The sequence below is a fragment of the Poecilia mexicana genome, unplaced genomic scaffold, assembly GCF_051168715.1.
Source record: "Poecilia mexicana isolate PSO_F unplaced genomic scaffold, ASM5116871v1 scaffold_2, whole genome shotgun sequence".
NCBI lineage: Eukaryota > Metazoa > Chordata > Actinopteri > Cyprinodontiformes > Poeciliidae > Poecilia > Poecilia mexicana.
In genome coordinates, this window is record NW_028263371.1 from 20932985 (window position 1) to 20957636 (window position 24652).

The 24652-nt window shown below is 46.3% G+C and overlaps 4 protein-coding genes across 8 annotated transcripts; all 4 read right to left on the reverse strand.

The window, feature by feature from the left end:
• Positions 1 to 3: 3 nt before the first annotated feature.
• Positions 4 to 6582, reverse strand: mlpha (melanophilin a). 4 transcript variants are annotated; one of them, XM_015003999.2, is made up of 17 exons: positions 6444 to 6527; positions 6266 to 6339; positions 5713 to 5826; positions 4801 to 5022; positions 4407 to 4519; positions 4294 to 4338; positions 4125 to 4183; positions 3962 to 4051; positions 3781 to 3883; positions 3146 to 3339; positions 2982 to 3062; positions 2646 to 2879; positions 1788 to 1958; positions 1236 to 1397; positions 1088 to 1135; positions 767 to 812; positions 4 to 534 (listed from the first exon to the last, which is right to left on the reverse strand). In XM_015003999.2, the coding sequence occupies exons 3-17, from the start codon at positions 5820 to 5822 to the stop codon at positions 494 to 496; spliced, it is 1719 nt and encodes a 572-aa protein (XP_014859485.2). In that variant the 5' UTR covers positions 5823 to 5826; positions 6266 to 6339; positions 6444 to 6527; the 3' UTR covers positions 4 to 493. The 4 variants fall into 4 exon arrangements, with proteins under 4 accessions (XP_014859485.2, XP_014859483.2, XP_014859484.2 ...); XM_015003997.2 differs by lacking the exon at positions 6266 to 6339 and having other exon boundaries at positions 6444 to 6582; XM_015003998.2 differs by lacking the exon at positions 6266 to 6339 and having other exon boundaries at positions 3781 to 3880; positions 6444 to 6581.
• A 1203-nt stretch (positions 6583 to 7785) lies between these two features.
• On the reverse strand, positions 7786 to 11688 carry LOC106928021 (atypical chemokine receptor 3-like). Its single transcript, XM_088003824.1, has one exon. It carries the CDS (start codon positions 9465 to 9467, stop codon positions 8376 to 8378), a length of 1092 nt encoding a protein of 363 aa, XP_087859950.1. The 5' UTR covers positions 9468 to 11688; the 3' UTR covers positions 7786 to 8375.
• Positions 11689 to 11838: 150 nt separating this feature from the next.
• LOC106928018 (sorting nexin-9-like) lies at positions 11839 to 16231 on the reverse strand. Its single transcript, XM_015004002.2, has 16 exons — positions 15894 to 16231; positions 15137 to 15223; positions 14999 to 15073; positions 14715 to 14923; positions 14334 to 14418; positions 14124 to 14249; positions 13765 to 13882; positions 13563 to 13693; positions 13390 to 13493; positions 13202 to 13305; positions 13005 to 13082; positions 12813 to 12889; positions 12653 to 12742; positions 12356 to 12470; positions 12191 to 12282; positions 11839 to 12115 (listed from the first exon to the last, which is right to left on the reverse strand). The coding sequence occupies exons 1-16, from the start codon at positions 15903 to 15905 to the stop codon at positions 12068 to 12070; spliced, it is 1551 nt and encodes a 516-aa protein (XP_014859488.1). The 5' UTR covers positions 15906 to 16231; the 3' UTR covers positions 11839 to 12067.
• Positions 16232 to 16871: 640 nt separating this feature from the next.
• cd59a (CD59 molecule (CD59 blood group) a) lies at positions 16872 to 22194 on the reverse strand. 2 transcript variants are annotated; one of them, XM_015004015.2, is made up of 5 exons: positions 19764 to 22194; positions 19581 to 19664; positions 18280 to 18381; positions 18129 to 18202; positions 16872 to 17341 (listed from the first exon to the last, which is right to left on the reverse strand). In XM_015004015.2, exons 2-5 carry the CDS (start codon positions 19633 to 19635, stop codon positions 17219 to 17221), a joined length of 354 nt encoding a protein of 117 aa, XP_014859501.1. In that variant the 5' UTR covers positions 19636 to 19664; positions 19764 to 22194; the 3' UTR covers positions 16872 to 17218. The 2 variants fall into 2 exon arrangements, with proteins under 2 accessions (XP_014859501.1, XP_087859967.1); XM_088003841.1 differs by lacking the exon at positions 19764 to 22194 and having other exon boundaries at positions 19581 to 19748.
• Positions 22195 to 24652: the final 2458 nt, after the last annotated feature.

Below are 24652 nucleotides of genomic sequence, written 5' to 3' on the forward strand. Positions count from 1 at the left end.
TGCTGAGTTGTTTGTGTTGTTTATTGAACAGAAGCTAAACACATCATCATCATCATCATCAGTTCTTCAGAGAGGGCAGAGGGAACAGTAATCAGGTGTGGCTGGTCAAATTGAACCACAAATATGTGACTAAAAAATTTATTTTAATGATTTCACAAGACTTTGTAATTACTTTTCCACTCAGAGTCAATTGATCTGGACAGAGTAAGTGAAATCATGATTTAAAATCAGACTTTATGTTTTAAAAGTACAAGAAATCTATGAGGGGCTGAGATACTCTTCACAGCTATGTGCCCATTTTAATGTCAAAGAATCTTGTAGAACTCAGAACCAAACTCCATCTGAAGGTTCTGGTCTCTGAAGCTCAGCAGAAATACTTCGATGTTCCTCTGATTTGTTGTGTGTCCCGGTTCCGGTCTGTGAACATTGATGAAGGAGGCTGAAGTGCAGGAGGAAGAGGAGTGACCGACATCAGGCTGAGACCGGGCCTGGTTCAGAACATATTGCTGGATCTCCAAGGAGCGCCGTTACTCTCTGCCAACAACAACGACAAGTTAGAGCAGATCAGCGCCTTTCAGATGGATCAATAACCAGCAGTGGGCAAATATCTGCTAATGCGCTACCGTGATAAAAGCAGAGCTAAATTATTGCTTAGCATTTTAAGGTTAGCTTCCACTAATTGCCATGTTGGTTAGTACTTTAGTATTGCATTTTAGGGTGAGCATAGGTAACTTTGCTATAACCAATAAGTTGAAGAAGTTCTCACTGGGCAGGTCTGAAGCAGTCCGTTTCTTCTGATGGGATCCAAAAACCTGCAGAGTTTCATCAGAACAGAACCTTTTGATTAGAACCACATCGTCTGAGTAGAACATGAGCTAATTAACAAACTTTAACAGTTTGGTGTCAAGAATCGACATGGACACATGAAGAAGGACACTTTCATCTGTTGACTGAATGTGGCTCAGCTTAACCAGAGGATTAAGCTCAGCCACATTCAGTTCAGCCCGTTCATTAAACCGGGTCTAACCCGGACCAAGAAACGTCTACAAGTCAGATGAAGAAGGACAGCTTCTGATCTCAAACTGACCTTCTTCTTGGCGCTCAGAGCTGCGATTTTACTTTCAATGTCCGACACCTGGAGGGAAAACAGACACATAGTGAAGGACCAGAAACCAACAACCAAATGTCAAAGCTGAGATTTTATGGATAAACAAAGATGGCAGACCCCAACTAACCTCGCTCTCGGCGCTCTGTACTCTGGCAGCAGTCAGCGCCACCACATCCTCCAACTCCGACAGCTCAGAGTCCGTCGTCCCTCCAAAACGGTTCTTGGCGCTTTGCTCGAGTCGCCGCAGCTTAGACTCCAGCTCATATGACTGGCCGGCCGTGATGTACACCTGGACAGGTAGGAGGACAGACACAGACTGGTCACCGGACAGGAAGCTGATGGTGATTATGATGAAGCAGACAGAGGTGAAGGTCAAGGGAACACACTGAATTCCTGCTAGGTTCCTCTTTAGGTTCCAGAAGTCTTCTGCTTCAGTCTACATTTTCCAACATAGAGGAACCGTTGGAGTGAGTTCTAGTCATGATTGGTGCTGGTGAGGAGCTTGATGGAACCGGACCCTAACTGGACCCAGTGTGTTTCCCTGTTTAACTGGAAACACAGCAGCCAGTGGAGGGTTAAAGCCAGTCCGGACATTAGGTCATGCTTCAGAGGAGGCATTGGGGGCTGAACTTAGTGTAGAGAGGAGGGGTGAATCATGCAGGTCACATTGGAAGCTTACATTTTCCTCAAGTTCCCTGAAAGCATCATCAGCCTGCTTTACGTCAGGGCCAACTAAGGGGGACCTGTCGATCGGCTCTGCAAGGCCGTACTCGACCATTGCGTTTTCTGTGGCGTTAATGGTTCTCAAGACCTCAGTGGTGAGGTCACAGAGGGCGGCGGCAGTGGATCTCTGAAAGCCATGTAGAGGGACAGATGTTAGCAGCTGGAAAACAACATCTGCAGCAGCTACCGGACTGGACACCCCCAGATCCTGGGGTTGGGGTCTGGACGACTTCTCCAACTGAAACTCAGGTACATCCTGGTGCATCTACTGGGGTGCCCACCACCCTCCAGACAGATTACGATACACACATGAACAACGCACTTGTTCAGTCATCCTTCCTTAGACCTAACCTACAGTGAAGGAATCGTATCATTAGCCCTTAAATTTTCCAAGCTAGAGGACATAGCTTAGGTCCAAGTGAAGGTGATTTCAGCGTTCATCCATCCCTGGGGTCCAGGCAGGTAGCTGCTTCACATTTACACAACCTGACAGGAGTATGGTGAGGCAGGAGGCGGGCTGTTAGTGAGGAGGTCGTCATGCACCGAGATTAGAGATGCTTAATGCCAAATCTTTGACCTTTCTTCTGAGCTTCATGCTGAGCTCTCTAACAGGAAGTTCTTTGTCCATGAGCTGGTCTGGACTTTGTTCTGGTGGAATGACACCTTCAGCGGTGAAAGTTGAGCCATGCAAATGCCTTCACAAACAGGAACCTGGATGTTCAGCAGCAGCAGTACTTGGTTCAAAGCAAAGCTCTGGGCAGGATGTTGGTCTCCAGGTTCCTGTTTGCTGCTACTCTCTGAGTCACTGTCGTACCTTTTGAGCCTCTGTTGGCATCTCATCGCTGGATGAGCTCAGCTCCTTGTCCTTTAGGGAGTCCAGAGGGACCACCGGTCCTCCCCTGATGCCAGAAGACCCTTTAATCCCAGGGAAAGGCTTTATCCCAGCCTCATCATCTGACGACAGGCCTTTATCGCTCAGGTTTCCTGCCAGCTCACTCAGCTTCCTCCTCAGTTTCTCCTCCTCATTTGGAGCTGATGAAGTCAAGGCCTGTTGGAAGGAGCAACTTTACTGGATTTGAGACTAAAGTGACTGATGAGTTCATCATCCTCTCCATGTGATTCAAGGATTTAAGGTTGTGTCCTGTCTTACGTCATCAGCAGGAGTCATCTTCTCCTCCAGACGGCTCAGCAGGCTCTCAATGGCGAACATCCGCTTGTTCAGTTCGTTGATCTGAAAAATGAATCCAGACAGAAAATGTTAAGGTCAGTTCTTTCTCCTTCCAGACTCGGTTCTGAATGTCTGTATGTCCTTACAGGCGGGGCTTGGCCCAGGTTCTCCTGGGAAGAGGCTCGGCTGTTCTTCCTGCGGTGGTGGGGTTGCTGGTGAGCGGGGGGATACCTCTGGTACTCTTCCTCATCTGAGGTGTCGACATACTGCTGCCTAGCCACCGAGGAGCTGATCTTCGACAGAGAGCGGGTCCGCACCATCCGGTTGTCTGCATAGTCATCTGATGATGCAGTGATATGGAGAAATAAATGCACATCAAGGGGAGGACAGGTCTTTTTGATTTGATCTTTCTGATTCAAAAGACATCCTCAACTTCTCCTGGTCCAGACTTTCTTTTCCCCTGCAACTAAAAACTCATCGAGGGGATTTCAGGTTTCTATCCTTCAGACAAGTCCTAAGTTGCTACTTAGGACTCGTCTGAATATCTCCTCCTAGTGGAACATAGATGGCTCCCTGAGGTATCTTTACCGTCAATCCCAATGGCCTCAGCTGATACAGCAAGGACTCTACTCTGAACTCCTGAATTGCTAACCTAACCCTGGAGCAAAAGCTACACAATGAAATCCCAACCGTCCAGCAGACAGTGTACTCAGACAGAATATATATAGTATGCTCTAGTATGTGGGATCCTTAAGAACATGTGCCATGTTGGCATGCTGACCCGGTCTCATGGCGTGACGGTCCAGACTCTTTCTGCGGTTCCCTCGGTGAGTGTAGTAGTCGTAGTCCCCGTCGTTCCGGTAATACCGATCGTCCTGCATCTGCTTTCAAACAGCGTCATTAAACACGTGTCTTCCTCAGAACCAGGCCTCATCTGCAGTCTTCATCAGCCGGGGCTTTACCTGCTCAGAAGGCCGCCGTGAACGAGGAAGGTAGTCCTCCGAGTCAAAGTCCATGGGATGAACCGACAACAGACGTTTATTCTTCCTCATCTAGGTGGGAAACAGCTGCTCAGTTACTCCTGCTCTGATTGAACCCACAAAGCCCCTTGGTGTTCTTGCTTACCACTTTGTAGCGCTGAGCCTCGCCCTCTCCAGGATCATCCTCGGTGCCGTTGTATCCATCTAAAAGGAAACAGCGAGCTGACTTGGACTATGCCATAGAGAATCACATGCTGGACCTCTGGACCTGCAGGAAGTTCTGAAAAACTGGACTGGCTTGTGGAGAGACTTACGTCTATGGACATCCGGCATGCTCTGGGTGTCGTCATCACGACCACCTGAACCAGAACACAAGCAGGATCAGAACAACTGGACCAAGATCCAGAAACGTCACCGCGAGACTCACCGTCTCCGTTCAGGCGCTTGTAGAGAGACCGCATCACCTTGGCACTGCCGAAGCGTTTGAAGCGGTTCCTCACGTTGTCATGGTACCAGCCCAGAGTCCCCATCTTCAGCACCCTGAAGCACACAAGGAACAGAACTGAACCACCCAAAGGCCCAGTCTGTAGAATCGGCAATGGGTCCAGGACCAACGGTCCGGTTCTGATCCACAACACATTAAGTCAGAACTGAGAGCAGATTGATTCAATACAGAGAATTACAGCAGACCTGAGAGACACCTGCATTACTGCAGCATCCAACCATCCATCCGTCCGTCCATACCCGTCTCCAGATGGACTGTATATGTCTGTTATTGACCTTTCTATGACCTGTCGTCCCCCTGCCCCTCTCTGTCTCACCTGGTCATGCGGCAGTTGTCACACACCCAGCCGTGCTCCTTCTTGTTGTAGCGGCTGCAGGACTTGCAGGTGAACATGCGGCAGTCCAGGCACTGCCTCTTGCTGTTGACCAGGAACTTGAAGGGCTGCAGGCAGCGGATGCAGAGCGAGTCGGAGACGTTCCTCTCCGAGCCCAGCAGCTCCCGCTTCGTGTCCTCCTTGTCGATGCGCGTCTTCAGCTCGCTGCAGGCAGGAAGGACAGGAACCACCGTGAAACGCACAGCACAGCGCTCCACTTCCTCTGCTGCTGTTTGAGCTTCACCCAGTTCAAACTCACTAAAGGAAAGCAATATTATTGAAATAAAATACTTTATTTATTAGCTTGTTTTTATCTGCCAATTATTTTAATCAATTAATCATCAGAATAATCGATTTCTAAAACATATCTTATCTGAATGTTTTGGCCTGACATTCAGAGGAGTGAGTTTCCTCCGTTTCCTGCAAAAATAAAAAAATAAACAGATAAAATCTGATAACTTGTTTAATTTTAATAGTTTGGGGGCCAGATGGGGGTTCTTGCCCAGGGCAGCGGACCCATTAGAGCCGCCCCTGGGCCCAGTTCTGCTGCTCTAACGGCTCAGCCTGCTGCTACTGCTGATCAGCTGTTAACCTCCTGATCCATGGCTCTGCTGCAGCAGGGTCTGATTTCCACAGTGGAAATGTGATTTGAGCCGCAGAGCCGTTCCGCTCTCTCTTCCCCCCGGGGCTGATGGGAGTTGGAGTCTTCAGCGGAAACAGAGCATCTTTGTGATTCCAGAGCGTGTGACGGTGGCGTGATCGGCTGCAGCAACAACAGCATCTTTCACGCTCACATTCCTGCTGGCATCACATGAGCCGGGATGTGAACAGAACAGAACCTCCACCTGGACCTACGTCAGCCTCTCCTCCTCCTTCTTGCGCAGGTTGAAGTCGCGCTGGATCACCTCCCACACATGTTTGGCCTCTTCGTCCGTCAGACGGGAAAGATCCAGCTTCCGCTCCATGTTCCTGGAACAGAACCAAACATTACGGCCTGACTGCAGGAGTTCCTCAGGGTCCAGCTGTGGGAACCCATCTGGAGTAAACACATGAAACTGTAAACTCCCAATAATCTGGGTAAAAATACATATTATTTTTTATGAGAAACATAACATTAAAAAATATCACTTCAGCTGCCTTTAATTAACAAGAGAAAAAAAGTGAACCTATTGTAAAAGAAAGCTTTATATTATTTATAAAACATGAACAGAAATCTCCTCTTCATGGAATAGAATCAAAAATTTTCATTTATATTTAAGGAAAATATATGAATAAACAACTTTGGTTTCATCCTGATGCAGTACTTAAAGATATCTACAAATAAGCAAAAAATGTTTAAAGTACATTTTTTTTAAATATAATCTAATAAAACAACATATTTATCTTCAGACACTTTAAAAAGCATAACTCATGGATCCTGTGGTTTTGGAGCCGCTGTGGCCTTTATGCTCATAACGACGGTCCGAACTGTCCCCAGATCAGCTGCAGTTAAATCAAATTCAACAAAACAAACAAACTGAGATGATATGAGATCAAATCTAATAATCTATAATCAATAAAGTGGATTAAAGATGATAAAAACTCACCGTGTGTCTGTGTGAGTCGGTCTGCTGCTGCTGACTGAAGAAATGAGACGGGAAAACCCCGAGAGCATCAGCTTATCACATGAGCAACACACTGAGGCAGAGCCAGCGTTTCATAAGGAGAGGAAGTGACATCACCGAGGAAAACAGCCTGGACACACCTGGAGACAAAGGGACACACCTGGAGACAGGAGGACACACCTCGATCTGATTAGCTGCTGTGGTGAGGACGTCATGATCCTTCTCCAAAACATGTTAGAGTTTTTAAAGTTAAATATTTAGCTACAGATAATAAAGAAAACATCAGAATACATTATTTAAAAGAGCAGTTTTGAGAAAGAAAGTTATAAATGCGTTGTTCTGGTGAAGCTCATTTTTCCCACGGTCCCTGAACATGACGTCTTCAGGAACACGCACAGCGGTGGAATTTCACGGGACCAGAACCGTGTTCGGATGGGTCAAGCAGCAGAACCGTTTCCAGGGTTTCCTGGACCCGGCTGGTCTCTCTCCATTTCTGCTTTCCATTCCCACCGTGTCCCGTTGCCATGGATACGCAGTGAAACGAGGCCCCCTAATTAACCACAGAGCGCTCAGTCTCACCCTGTGACATCACAGATCTGATGACTCACTCCAAGAGGTGTTTCTGGTTGCCGTGGTAACCTCCCCTGTCCTGTCTGTGTGTTTTAGGGTGGTTCAGGCCCACCACCTCCCACAGTACCTGCTGCCATGGCTCAGGTAAAACAAGGCCCAGTTTCATCTCTCTGTCAGCTATGGAGGGAAATTAATGTAAATAATTCTGGTTATTTAGTTAGAAAAAACTAAATGTTCAGTTTTCATTTATAAATGTCACAGTTTCAAGCTAAATACATAATTGGCAAGCTAAATATTAAGCTCCAAGCTAGTTTTTTTAGCAAGCCAATTAGCTTGAAACTAAATATTTAGTTAGCTTTAACTTGAACCTAAATGTTAAGTTAGCAAGCTAATTTGCTTCCAACTAAATATGTAGTTAGTTGTTGCTCCAAATTAAGTGTTAAGCTAAATATTTAGCTCCAAACTAAATACGTAGATAGCAAGCTAATTAGCATCAAATGAAATATTGAATTACAAAGCTAATGAGCTTCAAGCTATGTTTAGTTAGCAAGCTAAATGTTAAGCTCCACAATTTTTTTGTTAGCAAGATAATTAGCTTTAAAGTACTGTAAATATTTAGTTAGCTTTAGCTTTAAAATAAACATTTAGTTTCAAGCTAGTTAGACTGAAATTCAATATTTACCCAGCATGCTGATTAGCTTGAAGCTAAATATTTAAAAAAAATACTTAAATAATAACTATAATAAAGCCAGAGTTGTTGAAGGTACCATCTGCAGATCTGTCTGCTTTATTATGGACTCATAAAAGAAGAAATTAACTGTTCATCCCTGAACATTAACAGTTTCACAGAACCAAACAGAGCTGCAACCTGGACAGAAGAAGTTCTGGAAAGTCTTTGTAGAACCGTGCTGACTTTGTCTGAAACACCTCATGGATCTGATGAAGGTAACGCTGTTTCTCTTGAATGTAGACTGTCAAAATCTCCTGTCAACGTGGAAAATATGAGGCGTTCCCAATGTCTGCAGGTCTACCGACGTTCATGGTGACCTTCGACGATGAAAGACCATTGACCTCTGACCCTCATGGTCCATAATTTGACATCTAAACCTACTCCAGTGTTGAACTTCTGAACAAGTCTTTAGCAAACCGTCTTCCAGTTTACCTCAGATTGGATCAACGTGGTTCGTCAGGAGTTCTTGGTACAAAGGAGACTTTTTCACCTTGTCCTTTTACCACAAGACTAAAGACATTCAATAGGTTCTACAAAACATCCTTCAGAGGCAGATAAAGACTGAAAGATCCAAAGGACCAGCAGATGTTCAATGTTTACAAAGACTTCCTGGTTCAGATTGGACCACTGCCGTCCACTAAGACTGCAGAGTTCTCCGTCTCTGAGGCCTGTGAGGTGTCGATGAGCCTGGCCAGGCCAGTTCTAGAGGAGTACCTGAAGATGAAGGCCTTCATCAGGTCATCCCTGTAGCTTCTGTGCCAGAGGTTGTAGAGGATGGGGTTGACGCAGCAGTGCACCAAGGAGAAGCACTGCGTCAGGTGCAATGCCACGTCCAGGAAGCTCTCCAGCCGGCAGGTGAAGGGCAGGACGTTCATCAGCGTCAGAGAGTCCAGCAACAGGACAGCATGGAACGGCAGCCAACACACCAGAAACACCAGGATGTAGGAGAGGACGATCCGCCGGCTGATCCTGCGCTCCGGGTCCGAGCTGGGAGGGATGGCGGCTACCAGGAGCAGGTAGAAGATGGCGATGATGGGGAAGGGGACGGCGAAGCCGAGCACGAAGAAGCTGAGCTGGACTCCCACCATCCAGTCCCTGGGGTTCTCAGGCGGGTACACAGGTCGGCACACAGCGCCGTCGCGTTGGGGGGACCTTACAGCCTGCAGGAAGTAGGTGTCAGGAATGGATGCCGCCAACGCCAGCAGCCAGAGCGATGCGCAGATAAGCCGCCGCAGCGTCTTCCTCCTCCAGCTGAGGGCGCCAGAGAGCAGAGTGGCAGACAGGTAGCTGTCGATGCTCATACAGGCGAGGAAGAAGATGCTGCTGAACAGGTTGAGGCTGAACACCAGATGGGTGACCTTACAGATGACCTCGCCAAATGGCCAGAGTCCACCCTGCAGCAGAGACGTGACCCAGACGGGCAGGGTCAGAACCACGCCCAGGTCCGCCACCGCCAGGTTCACCACGTACAGGTGGGACCCACACCGGGCCCGGTCGGGCCGCAGGTTCACCCAGAACACCAGGACGTTGGAGGCCACGCCCAACAGGAAGATGAAGATGTAGAGGATGGAGAGGCAGAGGAGGAGCGCGGAGTGGCTGACGGCACCTGAACACATCATGGCCTCCACCCGAGACAGGTTGGAGGTCAGGTTCAGCTCCTCCCACAGGTCCACCAGCTCAGAGAGGTCACTGCTGCTCAGGCTCATGGCGGGCTGGGTCCAGCTGCAAGACACAGGGAGGCCCGTCAGAACCAGAACCAGAACCAGAGCCTGGACCAGGACCTGGACCTGGACCTGGAGCAGTACCAGGACCAGGATCAGAACCTGGACCAGAACCTGGACCTGGACCAGAACCAGGACCAGGACCTGGAGCAGTACCAGGACCAGGATCAGAACCTGGACCAGAACCTGGACCTGGACCTGGACCTGGATCAGAACCAGGACCAGGACCAGTCCAGGACCTGGACCTGGGCCGTAGCTTAATCCTGAACCAGAGACAGGTTCAGGTTCTGGTTCTGGTTCTGGTTCACTCACTTGGACTGGTTGCTGTGGCTCATCTAGACTCGACTGGGTCTCAGTTAGAACCAGATCCAGAACCGTGGACTCAGGTTCTACTCTAGATAATCACGTCCCGTCTCTGCTTCAGAGAAATATTTCCAAACTAATCCAGTCTGGATGATTGTCATGCTCTCCCCCTGTGTTGACCCTGACCCGGTTCTGGGTTGTTCAGAACCCTGCTACCAGGTTAAGGTTCTGGTTCTGGCTTCGTTTTGGATCAGTGACGGAGATCAGGTTACCATGGAAACAGACAGGTGATAAAACAGTAATAAAGCGGTCATAAATCAGCGCGTATCAATGATGTCCCTCTGTGTCGGCCCGCGGGCCTCATGTTGAGCCCCTCAGACTGTCCAACGGCTGACCTGAGGATGAGAAGGATGAAGAACAAAAGCTGAGTGTGATGAAGGTCCAAACCCAGCAGGATGCCTCAGGCTGAAGGTCAGGACCTTTACAATAAAAGCTTTATTATAGCCAATTAGGGCTGAAAGGAGCCGCAGGAATCAGAGGAGAAGAAGAAGAAAAGCCCTGATGGTGGCCCAGGTCAAAGGTCAAAATCATCTAAACAGACTGGTTCTGTTTCCCCTGGTTCTGGTTCAGCTGGTTCTGTCCTGCTGTCTCAGCAGGGTCCAATTCAAAGTTCTGGTGAGGATTAAAAGTCCGGGTCAGAACCAGCATCCTTCTTCTATGGACCTTAATGGACCGGGATCTGCAGAGGTCCAGATGGTACCAGCAGTCTGAAGAAGCTGGGTCGGGACAACTGGACCTCCAGAACCGGATCAGCTGGTCCCTGAACGCACCACCATAAAGCAGCAGTCAGGGGCTCTTAATGCCCTTTCATTTAGTCACAGACAGAACCAGTCTCCATTGAGACCTCGGTCCATTTCAGATTCTCTGGACCGTCTCTACCTCTTCAGGTCCGGGAAACCGAAAATTTAATCTGCTGAACATCAAACCGAACCTCAGTTTTAATTCGGCTCAGATGTTCCGACCCCAGACAGTACCATGCAGCATCTGTGGGTCTGATCAGAACCGCACAGCTCCTTCAGAATTTCTCAGCAGACTTGCAGGTGTTGCCCTGCAGCAGGTGGCGGCTCGGTTCCGATCCGGCCGAGCGAAGTTAATAACAGCGCAGTTTGCGTCAGTTGCAGCGGAGGTTTTGTTGGATACTTACAGCTCAGACAGTAGGGTTCGGCTCGGTCCAGAGAGGGTCCGACAGAGTCCAGAGGCGGCTGCAGAGTGAGGAGTCCCGGTGGGCTCTCAGCTTTAGAGGAAGAACCTCCCACAGGCTTCGGGAAGGGAGAGAGAGAGATGGTTCCGCTGCGGGACGAAGAAGAGGAACACCCGCACCCGCAAAAAAAAGAAAGAAAGAAAGAAAGAAAAAGAGGAAGAAATACTGCAGAAAATGACAGAATAATAGTAGTAGGAATAATAATATTTTATAAATATCCTTTGTAAATGTCACTTTCTCTGTGTGTTTTAAAATATTTTGCATAATTTATGTGTTACATGTACTATTAGAATAATAACATGTGTTTAATGGCTAAAAACAAATAAAAATGTTAATACAGACCGATCACTTTTTAAAATATTAAATAAAACAGTGAGTTAATGTCTCTATGGAAACAAAAATAACGGAAAAACCTAATAATAATATCACAAAATATGTTATTTCTTAATTCGCTTATCTATTCTTTGTTCTGTTTTTATTTTTATTCTTTCCCATTTCTACGCAAAATATCTCCGTTTCTGAGAAAATTTAAACATTAATAAAAATCACCCTCTCGTGGTCCACTGTTTTACCATAAATGTATCCGTTTTAATTTGTACTATTTTAATTTTTTTTATTTTTGTTGTTTGTTCTTTTATCTAATTGGTTGTTATTGTATAGCTCATCTCTGTTTGTTTTGGATGCATTAATTGGTGAATTAATTTAAATAAAGGTTCTGAAGTGTCGCCCCCTGCTGGAGGTTTTTGGTAAAAAAGTGAGGTTTTCTGTCTATAAATTAGAAAGTGAACTGAGTGACGAGGTAGAAACTTTATTCATCGTTTCAGACAAATCATCAGTAACAGGAGTGAAAAAGCATTTAAATAAATCACAATATAAACTGGTAGTCTTATTTAAAGGTACAGTGTACATTTTTCCCATCACACCCCTCAGTAACAGAATAAAGGCTTGTATTTTGTTAAAACGGTTTAAAGGCTTTTAATTGGTTAAGACAGTAACGGGCGATGACATCACTGGGCTGTCCTCACAGGGTGGTGAAGTGACTCAGCGCCTCCCTCAGTTTGTCTGCAATCTGTCCAATCAGAGAGCACACAGGCGGTGATGTCACAGGTCAGCTCTCCTGTCCTGACCCTTGACCCCAGCTTACCTGCTGGTAGAAGGCCACCTGCTGCTCCAGGTAGAACTGCAGCACGCGGTTGTAGTCATAGATCCTGTTGCTATGGAAATGGTTCATCTCAGCTGCAGGAGACAGGAAGTGACACGTTTGGTTGTGAGCGCGCTCAGTAGGCGGTTTTGCTGGCGGTCCGGTTACCCTGCAGGGAGTAGCTCATGTTGCTGACACGCTGGGTCATCAGCTTCCTGTCGCCGCTGCTGATCCTTCCTGTGGAGACCAGACGTTCCGCCTCCTTCACCTTGTCCACAGCAGCCTGCACACAGGTGAGGCCACGCCCCCATTAGGCCCCGCCCACTTCCTGGTTCACACATTTACACTCAATAACCTGGAAACTCCAAAATAAAAGCCTTAATAAATGGAAAAAGAGGCAACAGACCCTGCAGAGCCAATCACAATCAATCAAAACCAATCAGAACCAGGTGTGTAGGACAGAACCTTATGGACAGCGATGATTTCAGGGAAGCATCCCAGCAGGCCTTTATATTCACTGTTGGTCTCCAGCAGGAAATGCAGATCCTTCTGAGGCTGAAAAAACAACATGATATTAACGAGTATCTGCTTGGTGTGTGTGTTTGTGTGCGCGTGTGTGTGTTACCTGCTTGGCGACGATCTGAGCGATCTCCTCATACGTTTTCCCAGCTGCTGTCAAAGCGTTCGTCAGCGTTTCCTCTCCTGCAGCACAAACATTTCTCAAACTCAGATGTCCCAGTGTCCCTGAAGGCACCGCGGTGTAGCCTCTTTATCTGAGGCTACACCGCTCAGACCTCACCTGGATATCTGACCTCACCTGGATATCTGCTGCTGTTGAAAACAGTGGACAGGTTGCCGAAGGCCCGGCCGATCCGCTCGTACTCTTTAGGCAGTGCTGCAGCACAAAAACCAGAGAAGAAGAAAATCAGCTGGTGGGAAATGACAGCAATCATAAAGCAGACACAAGGCAGTCTCCATGTTTCCCCCATGAACCCGGATTGGACCCGAACTGACGTCCAGTGCAGCGTTTCCAGTGTGTCTGTCCGACGGTCAGCAGTTCTCTGACTCCATCGTCCATGGTCTTGGTGAACCGGCTATAGAGCTCACACTTCTGTTCCCTGCACAGAAACACTCCATGAAGCAAAATGTTAACGTCTGTAACCATGACGACCTACACCTGTGAGGTAAGACAGGTGACTTACACCTGGGCCACGTCGAGCTCTGCAGCTTCAGGTTGAACCAGGCTGAACATCATTGGACCCACCGTCTCGTCTTTCTCCGCCCTCCTCTTCCCAGACTTCCAGTCCTGAAGCAACAGAAAACCAATCAGCACCTGGAGCCAGACCTCACCTGCAGGGGGCGGAGCCTGACCTACTCGCTCGTCCTTGTAGGTGAGGAAGAGCTGGAAGACTTCGCTCTGGGAGACCACCGGGTGACGGCACATCCTGGTCATCCAGGCCTGCAGGCGCTCCATCCTGATCCTGATAAAGTCCTCGTCGAACCGACCTGAGAGACCCGGCGACACTCAGACAGGCTGAACAGGTAAAACGGAGCGGGTTGTCATGGCGACCGCTCACCTGTCACCTGTTTGTCAGGTAGAGAGGGGATCAGCAGCAAGGATCCGAACTTCTCCAGGAGACGCTCGTACAGCCAATCAAAATGCTTGTAGCGATGATTGACAGTTCTGTTGGTGGTCTGCAGGGGGCACATTCTGGTGAGGACTACTACAAACTACTACACACTACTACACAGTACTACTGTATAGTTAAATACCAGACCTATACAGACTATCAGTGAATCCAGTCTGTGTTCAGGTTTTGTTTATAACTGAATTTACCAGAAAGTACCTTTACTAAAGACTATTATAGTGCAACACAAACTACTACAGATAATACTGTTGTGTATCAATATACTACAGCACAGCAGAGCGGCTCACGTTGGGGGTGATCTGGTATTCTATGAAGCTCTTCAGGCCGTACAGTTTGGACTCTTTCTTCGGGTCAGCGATGACGCAGTCCAGAGGCGTCGCAGGGTAGAGCCACACCGGCCCCACCTCGCCCATCTGATTGGACAGAAACCAGGAGCCAATCACAGCGCACTGCACAGCCCCACCCTAACTCAGCGACCAATCACAGGCAGGACTCACATAAACAGGAAGGCTTTCTCTGCTGGTGGCAGGAGGGCTGGCCAATAGGAAGACTTCTGGGCTCGGCCCTTTGGAGAACGGGAACCTGAGGACACACCGCTGGGAACGTTACTGGGATATACTGGGAACGTCACTGGGAACGTTACTGGGTTATACTGGGAACGTTACTGGGAACTCTACTGGATTTTACTGGGAACACTACTGGGAACGTTAATGGGTTATACTGGGAACATTACTGGGATCTCCTGTTAATCTGCTACCTTCAGGGATGTTATACTGGGTTGTACTGGGAGTGGTACTGGAACAGGGAGCAGGACCAGGTATTGGACCAGCAGTTACTGGTCCAGTTCTGGTTCCTGACCCTGGTGAAGGAGTGATTACTTGTTGAGGGAGATCTTGACGGTGTGTCCGTGGGTGCTCCGCCCTGAAGTCCCCGCCTCCTCCTCCATGTGGCCGTTTCCATGGTAACTGCTAACTGACTGGTCGTCCCAGTCATCATCCCACTCGCCGTCATCATCGTCGCCCCCTGCTGGAGACTGCTGGTAAGCCCCGCCCCCTGACCAGGAGTCTCCGCCTCCTCCGCCACCGATCTGTAGGAAGGAAGCGGTTCTGATGAAGATGATGATGATGAGGAAGAAGAGTTAGTGACCTTCCTACTGACTCACCTGTAGATACCCCTCAGGCACCAGCCCGGTCCGGCCACCGGCGTTCTGAGCAGCGATCCAGCCTCCGCCCACAGACTGCACAGCAAAGACCAGTTAGCAATGAGAGAGGACTGGGAGGACTGGGAGGACTGGGACTACCTGGTCCACGACGGTCACTGTCTCTCCCTCTCGGACCGACAGCTCGTTGTTCCCGGGTTCGGCTGTGAAGTCATACAGAACCAGAGCCTGAAACAGAACAGAGACCAGAACCGGGCTCAGACTAGAAATAAAACTGAACGTCACGTGGTTCTGGTCCAGTTCTGGTCTGGTTCTCGTCTGGTTCTGGTTCTAGTCAGGTTCTGGTCCAGTTCTGGTCCGGTTCTGGTCCGGTTCTAGTCAGGTTCTGGTCCAGTTCTGGTCTGGTTCTCGTCTGGTTCTGGTTCTGGTCCAGTTCTGGTCCAGTTCTGGTCCGGTTCTGGTCCAGTTCTACCGAGTCCAGCTATGTGTTTCTACAGAAAATAAAGCTGCAGCTGCTTGATGATTAAACCAACTGGTTCCGGTTCTGACCCAGTCTGTTTACATCCTGCCCATTAAATACGGTTGCCATGGTGACCCCCGGACGGTGGAACCTGAACAGGTACTGGTCAAAAGATCCACCGTCCCGCTGCTACCTGACTTCCGGTTTCTGCCCACCTTGAAGCCCCGCCCCCTCGCCTCTCTGTCGTTGATCTCCACAGGTGTCACCCGTCGTACGTCCAGCTAAGCCGCTCGTGCACAGGTGACCCGTATGTCAGGAACCCACCCGACTTCCACGCGCAGCTCCAGCTTCAGCTGAGCGCGGGTGTGTTCCCGTCCGAAACTACTACTGGACTTTAACTACCGCACGATCCGGGTCCAGATCCGCTTGACCGCTTACCTTCACAGCCATGCTGACGTCACTGCAGATGGTTTCGATGCGCCGCGCGGTACCGATCACAGATCCATCCAGTCCGCTCTCCCCGCATCCAGCTAGATGGAGCGCTGCGGAAGCATCCGGTTGTTCCTTTCAACGTAAAAGCATGACGATAAAGGGAACCGTTTAGGACTCGGTTCTGATCGCTGGTTCGGGTCCAGTCTGTGTGCTGCGTAAATGTAGCAGCGGCAGCTGCACAGATACAGTACCGAAGGCAGAACCGCTCAGAACAGAACCTTCAACTTCAAACGAGACACGGAATCCACGTCTTCCTAAGAAGTCAACTTCCGGTTTGTGACGTCAGATACCCGGAAGGCAAGGCTAGATGTACTGGGCGTTCCCAGAGCAGCGTCGGGTTACACAGAGTGTTTACATGAAACATATGAAAACTGATGACTATAAATATATCTGTATATATAGCCTACATAAAAATCGAAATAATTTTTCACTGTAAGACTTGAACCGATTATGACATTTTCCTGTATATACTGTAAAAATATTTTAAATCTCAATAAATGTTTCTCAAATATTTTTATATAAAAAATATATAAAACTGCAGAGTAAAGTATTATTTAATGAAGTACTTCGCTATGTGATTGCTAAATACTTCCATATTTAACTTGCTAACTAAGTATTTAGTATTTAGCTAAATATTTAACTTCAGACTATTTACCTATCTAGCTAAATATTTAGTTTGAAACTGTGGCATTTAGAAATTATGAATAACCCATATTATTGCTGTTATTGTTTCTGATCAGATTATGACTGATTAAAAGGAAGATGATGAAATGTGTGAACATCTGGTTCTATAAGGTTCTGTCCGGAAACCAGAACTAAAGATAAAAAGAGAAGTTCAGCTGCTTAGCAGATCACGGTCTGTCTTCGCCCTGCAAAGGGCGCTGCAGCTGTTTCCTCACCAGGAGCATAAACAACAGAACAAAGTTTCCTTTAACTCTTTTATTGGTTTGAAGCTGTTTTCAGGTCAGTGACGACATCAGTTACAGAACCAGAACCTCCAGAACTTCCTGGAAACAAATATTTCTATATAGTTAGAGTGGAGTTAAGTAGATCAATACAGATGTGATTATTGATTAATGTGATCAGTTCATCCTCCATCAGCTTCCTGTCGACTCATCAGTCTGATCAACTCCAGGGGGCGCTGTGACGCCGCCGGGCTCAGCCTGCACCTGCAGGGGGCGCTGCATCCTCCTGTTAGAGATGGTTAGATCCACACTGACACGTCGATGAGGCTGTTACACAAGCTGACTGCAGGGGGCGCCGCGGAGCGCTCAGTGGACACACCACCACATGACCAGCACGGAGGCCAGCAGGCCAATCACAGAGCCCGCGGCAGACGAGGGGGCGGAGTTACACAGGTCCGAGTTGCAGCACCTGAAGGTGAAGCTGGACACCTGGAAGGAACAGACAGGGTCAGAGGTCAGAGGGCACAGGCAGCAGGAACCTACCGGAGAACGCAACTGGTTTCAGTTCTAATGTAGTTTCCATGGTGATGATAAACCTCATGAGGAACCAGAACCAGAGGGTCTCCAGGGTGGCTCTGTAAGTTTCTCTGACGGTCATTAAATTAATCCATCATTAAATAATCTGAAGGATTTCAGTGTATAATTACAGGCTGTGGCCACAGGAGGGTGGTAGAGAGTTCCTGTCTTTAAAAAAAAATTATAATAAAACAATCTTATGGTGATTACGATTCTTTTTAAAAGCTACATTGACTTTTTAATTGTGTCCTTCAGTTCACCAATAATCGCTCAGTTTTTATTATTAATCTAATTAAACTATTCTGAAGGATTTTATTGTGTAATTACATGCTATGACCACAGGAGGGCGGTAGAGACAGTTTCTCTAAAAAAAATTTTTTTTTAAATCTGAAAAAGGAAATAGTCTTTTGTTTATTACGGTTGTTTACTCTGTTCCACATCCAGAACCAGAACCAGCTGTACCAGCCTGGTGAAGGTTTTTAGGATTTTTTCCCTACTGCTGACTCAGTAAGTTCCTTTATGTTCTGGTACCAGTTTGGTTCTCCTTTATGGTCTGAAAAGCTGCCGGGACCAAGTGAGAACCTGGACCAGATTCCAGAACCAAACTGGTCAGAGGACAAACATTGGCGTGTCCCAGTAAACCCGGTTCTGGTTGATCCGGATTAGGGCTCGGTTGGTGTCTGGACGGTGGACCTGGTACCTGGGGGAACATCTGGGCCAGGCGGCTCCGCTCACACTCTGTGTACTTCAGACACTTTCTGTAGGTCATCCCACCTGCAGAACAGCAGACAGCCAGGTGAGAGATCCAGAGCAACACCTGAGGCCCAGAGGGATGGGTGGACAATATGTACCTCTCTCGACGAGGGTGAGGCAGGCGTCGTCATAGCTGCAGTCCCGCTGCTTGGTGCAGCTGCCGGTGTAGTCCTTACAACTGTAGCAGCGGATGGCGGACCCTGAAAGCACAGCAGCACACCTGGACGTTACCTGGGGTCCAGTTCTCCATGAGCGGTCAACCACGGCTCAGGTTCTGACAGGTCATGTCTTTCACCTGAACTCTTGTTGAACTCTTTTGAAAGTTTCTGGGAAATTCCCAGGAAGTTCTGACAGGGAGTGAAAGGTGGTTAAGTACAAGTCATCCCACTGGACTCTGCTGGTGTCTGCTTGATTTGGACTAACGCTGCCAGGTTCTACATTACACAATATTCTCACATATCACATCAACCCTCAGGTCTCCTGGAGAACAAAGCGTATTTATACTCAAATCTGTCCATATGCAGATTTCTCAACCAGTCCAGTTCGCTCTTTGACACAGATCTCTTGGATCCCACTCTGCTGCTGCTGCTGTGTTATTCCCAGAGTTGTCCAGCTGGGACCTTCCAGGATTTGGCTGGATGGATGTGTAGCAATAGTTATTTCCACATGCAGCAAATCTGAGTTTCTTCCTTATATTACCGGTCACAGAACATTTCCTTTTGATAAGAACAGCCAAACTATCTAAATATTAACTATTAATATAATTTTAGTCCTCTACAGTTGATGAAATGGTTCTAAAAGGTTTGATTGTTCTAAAATGTTTCTATGGTTCAACTTGAAGGTTTCTCCAAGGTTCCTTCAATATTCCTTAAATGTTCTTCCAAAGGTTCTTTAAACTTTCCTGCAGAGGTTCCTTAAAGGAACCTTCAAAGGTTCTTTGAAGGTTCCTTCAGGATTTCTGTAAAGTTCATCTAAACATCCTAAAAAGGTTTGAAAAAGTTCCAGGAAATTCACATGTAGTTTCTGGAATGTTTTTAATGGACCCGGACGCTCCAGGAACTTCCCAAAGTATTCTTGGAGAAAGACCCAGAAACCTCCTGAGCTGACCTGGCAGGTTCTGGAGTCTCCCTCTAGAGAGGTTCTGATGGTTCCTATCAGCTTTCACATGAACCAGTCTGAGGAACTGAACTTGTTCCCCAACAGATCTGAACAGAACCAGTAGTCAGAACCAGGACTCAGACTCTGAGGTGCTGCCCCCTAGTGGGCAGACCACGTCGAGCAGATGATTCATACACATCCGACCTTCAGACCCAGACACTCTAGTGAGCCTGACATCCCAGTAGGTTCTGCCAAGGTGTCAGAACCAAATGACCCGACCAACAAGGAGAACCAGACGTACCGAGTCCGACCAGAGAGGAGCAGACCAGTAGGCAGATCACCAGGGAGCGCTTCATCTTCACCTCGGTGCAGCTCAGAGTCTCTCCTACAGACAGAACCAAAACCAGAGAGAACCAGGGCTCAGACAGAACCAGAATCTGAACCAAGGTTCAGGTCAGTCTGAGCAGAACCTCGGGGTACTCACCCAGCGGCAGCAGTAGGACGGTTCTGGTGAGGATGAAGAGCAGAAACTGAGCCTCTCATTCTGAAGGATGACTGAACCTCACAGACTCCGCCCACTGGGAGGAGCCAACGTCAGATATCAAATAAGCCCCGCCCACCTGGAGGGGTTTGTGTTAAGGAGTTCATAAGCCCCGCCCACTGAAAGGAGACTGTCTTAAAGCTCCATTCTCTCTCTGACTGACAGACATGAAGGCTGACAGTCAGGAAACACTGACACAACGGCAGAGAGGTTCTGGGTTAACAGAACCATCCAGAACCCAAAGCCCATTTGGACCCAGATGAAACCAGATTCAAACTAAGATCATGAGTTCAATATGCACACTCTACAGGTTCCTCAGCTTGTATCTAGAGCTGGATCATCCCTGGAGAGAAGCAGAACCACCTAACCCTCCGTTAAATGGGCCGGCTGCATCAGAACCAAACCCAACGCTTTGTTAAACGGGCCATCAGAACCAAACCCAACGCTCTGTTAAACGGCCCATCAGAACCAAACCCAACGCTCTGTTAAACGGGCCATCAGAACCAAACCCAACGCTCTGTTAAACAGGCCATCAGAACCAAACCCAACGCTCTGTTAAACGGCCCATCAGAACCAAACCCAACGCTCTGTTAAACGGGCCATCAGAACCAAACCCAACGCTCTGTTAAACGGGCCATCAGAACCAAACCCAACGCTCTGTTAAACGGGCCATCAGAACCAAACCCAACGCTCTGTTAAACGGGCCATCTCCAGCTGAAGTTGTTTTTAAAGCTTCCAGTGAACAGAAGCCAATGTCTCTGTGTTTGTTGTGTTAGAAGACACTGGAAAGTCTCTGATTGGCTGAGATCTCCACTGGAATTACAGGATGTCAGCCATATTTGGTCTTTGAGACGTTGGAACTGTGTGTAAAGATGTTGACTTGTTTAGGATGTGGAATTATCCGAAAGTGACGAAATTCTGGGGAAATTCTCCTTCCTTCTTATGTTTTGGGTTAAGCTTAGTTAAGTTTTTTGAGTTTAGTAGCCTTCATCTAGCCTTTAGTTAGCAGCTGTCAGACAGGAGGTTAAAGGTCATCAGGTCGGGACTTGAACCTGTGACGGTTGCCTTGAGGTCTCAGTCTGCGGTGCAGAGGTCAGGCTTCACCGCCACGCCCTGTTTAGTTTTATTACATTTGTGTTACATTCTTATGGTTTTTCTGTTTTTATGTACATTTATTATGCATTTGAATTTTTTATGATTTATTTATTTGCATATTTTTCTTTTTTATTCTTAAGTATAATTGCTCTAATATTTTTATGTCTTATTTAGTGGTAATAAGTTTTTATTACATTTTCACACATTTTCTGTGCTTTATTTTTATATTTTTGTTTTAATTTTTATGGCCTTACTATTTATAAGTGCATATTTTTATTTCATTTTTATGTGTATGTTTTTTGCTTTTTACTTTGTTTTACGTTTTTTATTATTTAACATTTTATTTTTATATAATGTTTACATGTATTTTTATTTCTTATGTATTTTATCTATTCTTTTGAATTTTTTTTGTTTCACTATTTTCTGTTTCATTTTGTTATATTTATATGTTATTCTTATGTACTTATTTTATATTTTATCTTATTTTATTATTTATACTTTTGTTTTATTATTTTGTGTTTTTATTATTTTTTATGTATTTCATTATTTTGTCTTCTTGGTGTTTTATTATATTATGTTTAATTTTTTTATGTTTTATTCTGTGTATATATTAACTTCCTGGTTGTGTTTGCTCCTCTCTCCTGTCGTTCCTCCAGCTCTGAGCTTCTTTCTGCTTTCTGTTGATGTTTTATGTTTTCAACAGCCAGGCCCCAGCAGCCTGGGGTCATGGGGTCATCCTCAGGACAGGCCGTGCCTCTGTGACGGCGCCGTGGAGAAACCGGACCGTGGCTCCGCCTGCGGCCGTTTAGCTCAGTCCAGATGCTGGACAGCTGCGGTGTCGGCCGCTGCGGCCGCCCGATGCCAAACAAGGCGCTCAGTGTGAGCGAGAACAACGGCGGCCGTGTTCCCAGCCCGGCCACAGAGGACGCTTGTTCCCCTTCATCAAACATTTATTCAGAACCTCGTCCAGATCCGCTCCACGATATGATGCTGCTGCACCCACCGGTCCTCCAGAACCAACCCACAGCCAGCGCTGGAGGTCAGTGAGCCCCTCAGAGCCCGGCTGGAGGTGGATCCTTCTGTCCATGGAGGTCAGCGTCTCCTGAGGGTTTCCACCAAACAGAAAACACTTAAAAACACTCGGTGGATGAAGATGATTCCTCTGGTTCCTGATGCAAATATGTAGAAACAAGACAAAACTGACCTATAATTAACGATTGAGCAGGCACGTGCTGAGGGGGGGATTTGGGGAGCTTGAGCACCTGCCCCTTTTGCTCCTTGCCCCCAAGGAGCAAAAGGGGCAGGAGCTCTTTTGCTCCTGCCCAAAAAAATTGCCTTTTTGGTCAATTTTTATTTTTAATTTTTTGTATTATTTCCTAAGCCCTCTTCTGACACATAGTAACATGTACTAAAAGCCAGTCACCTTGTTACCTTTGACCTTTTGCCCGTGACGCATGACGCAGTTGCCTCTCGCGCAGTGAGATAAGGCGGCTAACTGGAGCTTAACGTAGAGAACGTTCCAGATTACAGAACAGTTTTTGGTGAATTTAAAAAAAACGTTTTTGGTGAATAAAGTGGAGTAGACTTGTTACTTGTCAGATGACGGAAAACGTTGAAGTATCGTTTCTGCTTCAGCAGTTTAAGCAGAGAGGTAATGAAATACAACAGACACTGACAGGCCTCTGCTTTTCTCTGAAGAACTACTGAGCGGGAGGAGATAGCCAGGTGAGGAAAAACTGTTCTTATCTATCGATTCAGTATTTTATCATACAGACATTAGGCTGTTGTTGTTGTGCTATTAGCTAGCTGCTAGCTAACGACTTTGCTAGCAAAGCTAGATAACGAAAAAGCTTCTTCCCTGTACCGTTAATGACATCAGTCATTCTTCAGTATCGCTTATGCAATAAGGGGCACATCGTCCGTCCAAAACCGATCATCTCCATGATGGATAAATGTCAGATCTTCTAATTTCCTTTGCTGCATAATGTACATGGCATTTATTCTGGCATTACATAAATGCATGAAGGAGAATAGCACTTAAATAAAAGTCCAACAAGGACATTCATTTAGAATTAAAAATAACTCACCCTGAATTACCATGATAGATATAATGTATGTCATTAATGAAAGGGAAAAAACTCAACCCAGACTTTAAGTAAGTTTAGGGTCTGGTTTGCAGAGTATGAAGTTAATTTTTTCCCCAATTAGTCAATGAAAAAAAAAAAACTAACCTCAGTTAAGTAAAATAAAATTGTATTCAAAACTTTTGGAATTGTAATGATTCATTTAAAAAAAAAAAGTTTTGTTTAAAAAACTTTTTTTTTTAATTAAATGACTCATTTTTGTCCCATGAACTTAAAAAGTTATTTGCCAAACACAAACTTTTATTTGCACACATCAGAAATCTGTTGTTGCGATTTTGGGTCCTGCCCATGATGTCATGTGAGAATCACAAGCAAAACTTTGAGTCACAAACAAAAACTTAGAATAGCAAGAAAAGATTTATGACATGCGCAAATAAGTTTGTTTTGCAAAAAAAAAAAAAAAAATTCACTTCATGAGACAAAAATGTGATTTTAATTAAAAAAAAGTTTTTTTAAGCAGAACTCGGTAGGCTTTTCTCACGGTGACATGCATTAACAATTCAATTTTTGCTTTTATTTATTTATTTATTTATTTTTTGTTTTTATGCAGTTCCACATTAAAGTTTGATGCAGCTCTGCTTTCCTGAATGGACCATCTTCATCTCCACTGCAAGTGTAGCTCTTTTTTATAGATTACAGTCACTAAAAGGCTGCATTGTGCCCTTGTTTACATTTTTAATAGTGTAATTCTGTAAAGACAAAATATGTCTGGTGGTCTAGCTCTGATTTACATATCTTGCTAAATTGCGGGTTTGAATATGGCAATACTTTCTTTTAACAAAATAGACCTGCAGAAAGAAATGACTAATAAAATATCTTACATATGTATAGCTGTATGCTGTATATAAAGATTTTCCTTAGCTTTGATTGTACATCTCACAATTTTGTAATTTATCATTGTTTATTAAACTCTGAAAGCTGAGTGGCTTTGTTAATATTCTGTCCTAAAATGCAGTTAGATGAGCACTTTTTTATTTTTGAGCACCTGCCCCTTTAGTGGTCTCTGCACGGCCCTGCGATTGAGCAAAATATAAGAGCAGATTAAGTCAATAAATCATTAATATTGATGGAAAAGTTACAGTTCCACTGGCAGATTATTTAAAAGATATTTTTCCCATTTTACAAGTGAAATAATAAATAAACTCCTTGTTTTTTATTGTTGTTCAGTTGTTCAGTTTTTTAGGATTAATCTCAAAATTTCTGAGTCTTTTGTTGGACATGTACTCCTGTGTTGGCGTCCTCTGGTGGTCAGAGTCAAACTGAAGCTCTGTCTGAATTTACCTGTCTGGACTCAGAAGTCTCCAGTTCCCAACTTCTGATTGGTCGGCGCTGCTGGCTGCTGATTGGCTGTCGAGCAGCAGGTGGGAAACGGCAGCCATGTAATGTAACACCTTCATTCATCATTGATGAGCAGCAGCTCCTGATGAAGGAAGGTCCAGTTCTGGTTCTGGTCTGATCCTGGTCTGGTTCAGCTCTGATTCTGGTCCAGTTCTGGTTCTGGTTTCTTGGGTTCAGGTCAGAATAACCCAGATTTTATCTCATTCCTCCATCAGCCTCTGTTGTTCCGTCTCTCCAGAAGAAAGCGGATCCAGC